The 2,958-nt window shown below is 40.3% G+C and overlaps 1 protein-coding gene across 1 annotated transcript in view; it reads right to left on the bottom strand.

Annotated features, from left to right (window-relative positions):
* The window catches only part of LOC9299615 (disease resistance protein LAZ5), a 25,490-nt gene that overhangs the window by 11,262 nt on the left and 11,270 nt on the right, over positions 1-2,958 (bottom strand). The window contains 5 exon segments of the mRNA XM_021028866.1: positions 139-778; positions 780-1,021; positions 1,129-1,443; positions 1,604-2,889; positions 2,892-2,944. Coding sequence (XP_020884525.1) covers positions 139-778; positions 780-1,021; positions 1,129-1,443; positions 1,604-2,889; positions 2,892-2,944 — 2,536 coding nt within the window.

The raw sequence follows: 2,958 nt of genomic DNA on the forward strand, positions 1-2,958 counted from the left end.
AATGGTCAAATCCTTAATCACCCTTCATGATCGCACAATATAACTTAGACGGTGAAGTCTTGAGTGAAGCAGACCGGGAGAGAGAGAGAGAGAGAGAGAGAGAGAGAGAGAGAGAGAGAGAGAGAGAGAGAGAGATACCTTATCGTAGAATTCAAGTGCAAGTCTGTTGCATTTCCATTTCGCATAGGATGAGATTGACTCCTTTGCATCTTGTTCAAGATTGTTGCAATTAACAAAAAGGAAACTGGAACGGATCTGCTCAGACATCATACTAAGGGACAATGGGTTCGCCACTGTTTCCAGTCTCTTACAGCCATGTGCCCCAAAGAACTCAAGATTTGGTGGAAGCGTTGGAAGATATCTGAGATTCTCGCAGTTCTTCAAGACAAGCCATTTGAGATGATAGAATTGACTGAGATTACCTTGCAGATGGACCATTGCATCATTTCTACTTAAGCATAAATGTTGCAACGAGTATATCTTCGGGATCTCTTTGATTCTTGTGCCATCAAGCAATAAGATCCGTAAATGTTTCATGTTTTCTACGTCCTTTGGAACACTCCCGAGCTTTGAACAGCCAGAGCATATGAGTTCTTCAAGAGCTTTCTGGTTTCCAAGATGTTTGGGAAGACTCTCTAGTTCTGTACATCCTTTCATATTTAAGATGGCAAGTCTCATCAGATCCCCGGTGGCTGGAGGGAGTCCCTTTATTGCAGTTCCATCTAAATATAATGCTTCCAGATTTTCCGAGGAAGCCGTCCCCCTGAGTACCATGTGGTTCACTGAGTATGAGAATTTTCAGAGAACTCATATTCATTCTTTGAAGAAATGTGAGACTCGTGCAACGTCTCATATTCAGGAAGACAAGACTTTTCATGTTTTCCATCTCTTGGGGCAGTTTAAGCAGACTTGTGCAACCTTCAAGATTCAATCTTTCAAGATTTTTAGCATTTGACAACCCTAAAAGGTTAGTCAACTTACTTGAATAGCTGAGATTGGCCCACTTTAGTTTTGGGGTATCCTGTAAAGAAGAAGAAGAAGAAGACGAAGACGAAGAATTTAACCATGAATTTGATGTTTTCTTCATATATATAAAATAGAAGAATTGTGGAGTACAATGAGACACACCTTTACACCCACCCAAACTTGCTTAATGGAGCTATAAGGCAGTTCAAGATCAACAAGATTCTTCGGGTTGAAGTCTGATGGCAGTTTCTCCCATGGATATTTCATCCAGTGGAGATACCGTACCTTATGTAATGGTAAGCGAATTTCCTTATAGATGTCAAATGTGAAGATACCTTCGCCTTGCTTAGGGCAGGCAGAAGTGCATATTTTGAGATATCGAAGATTGCACATTTTGCTAAAGATGTGAGAATCAAATATCGTTTCCTCCGGAACTTCAGACATGTCTAAGAATATACCTCTGACATTTTTCATTTCCTACAACCAATTAATGACAAACAGTTAGCAAATCACAGAAGAAAAAATCGTCTACCAATTGAAATTCTAGAGTACTGGCCAAACACTCCCAAAGCGGAAAATTTAGCACAACTAGGCTAACACACGTTAGAGATTCCAATATGTTCAAATAATCTCTCACCAATTTATTCTTCAGCCAACAAATGATATCTTGATAGTTCCGGAGCATGAGATGAACCTTTGTATTTTCTTCGGTCAATGCTTGTGAAGCAATTTCCTTAGCGAATGTACATACTATATCATGCATCTCAACTCGACCACCAGAAATATTGACGAGAAACTTGTCTTGGAGATCTCTTATGTCATGCCAAACCATAGTAGACTTAGATTCACATGAATTTACCAAGCATCGTACATAACTTACATTCTCTGATTTGAAGAAACATGCAACGTCAAGAAAAGCATCTTTTTGCCTCTCTGTGAGTTCATCATATCTTTTTCTCAAGACATATTGGATCATCTTATTGGAGCTTTGTGCCAGTGTTCCAATCCTCTGTTCCCAATAAGCCTCGTCTTTCCCACGAAGTTCTACACCAAAAGCTCTGAGGACTAGTGGGTTGCCTTTGGCATAATTCAGAAAGTGTGTGGACAACTTTACGAAGTTTCCCTCGGCATCATCCAAACCAAAGGCGTGATTGGTAAACCACAGTAAACTGTCTCTGCTGTTCAACCTTGGGACTACATAGGTATCGTCAACCAGTTCCTTGAGCAGTGACTTATCACTTGATGTAATAACAATCTTGCTACCTTTTTTGATCCAATCACATTGACCAAAAAGAGATTTGAGCTGTTCCTTGCTACTAACATCATCTATAACAACAAAAACTTTCTTTTCGAGAAGATCATCCTTACAAAACTCATGTTCATTCTCTGTATATCCTGTCTTGTAATGAATATCCTTCAACAGCTCTTCCAATAATCTCTTCTGCAATCCTGGTTGACTCGCCATCTTACTGACATCTGGGAAAAACATGCTCCTCTCAAACTTGTGTTCCCACTTCCTATACAATGTTTCCGCAAGAGTGGTTTTACCAATCCCAGGCATCCCAACAATTCCAACAATCATAGTTTCTACGCAATCAAATTGTATCTTTCCTTCTAGTTCCTTAAGGCGCAGTTCTATTCCGTAGTGGGGTGGAGACTGTTCGATGTGTCCAGAGGAAATATTACCATTTGAACTCAAAGTAGAGATGTCATTGAGATGTTCTCCTCCTACTCTGCATAACTCGTCAATCATGGCTTGGCGCTTAAGCGGAGTCATTCCATAGTCAACATCGGTGACTGATATTTCAAGGGAAGAATATGGAAACTCATAGGAGCCTAGAGAAAATGTGTCTACATTCTCTGCCCCTGAGGCTTTTGAGATCCCGTTCAAATACTCTGTTACTCTGCTTCCCAGTGAAATAGGGCAAGCACTCGTTTGATCGAGTCAACGATCTTTTCAACGAGCTCCCTCTCGTTCCTACAATACAAATG

The sequence above is a fragment of the Arabidopsis lyrata genome (assembly GCF_000004255.2).
Source record: "Arabidopsis lyrata subsp. lyrata unplaced genomic scaffold ARALYscaffold_8, whole genome shotgun sequence".
Classification (NCBI taxonomy): domain Eukaryota; kingdom Viridiplantae; phylum Streptophyta; class Magnoliopsida; order Brassicales; family Brassicaceae; genus Arabidopsis; species Arabidopsis lyrata.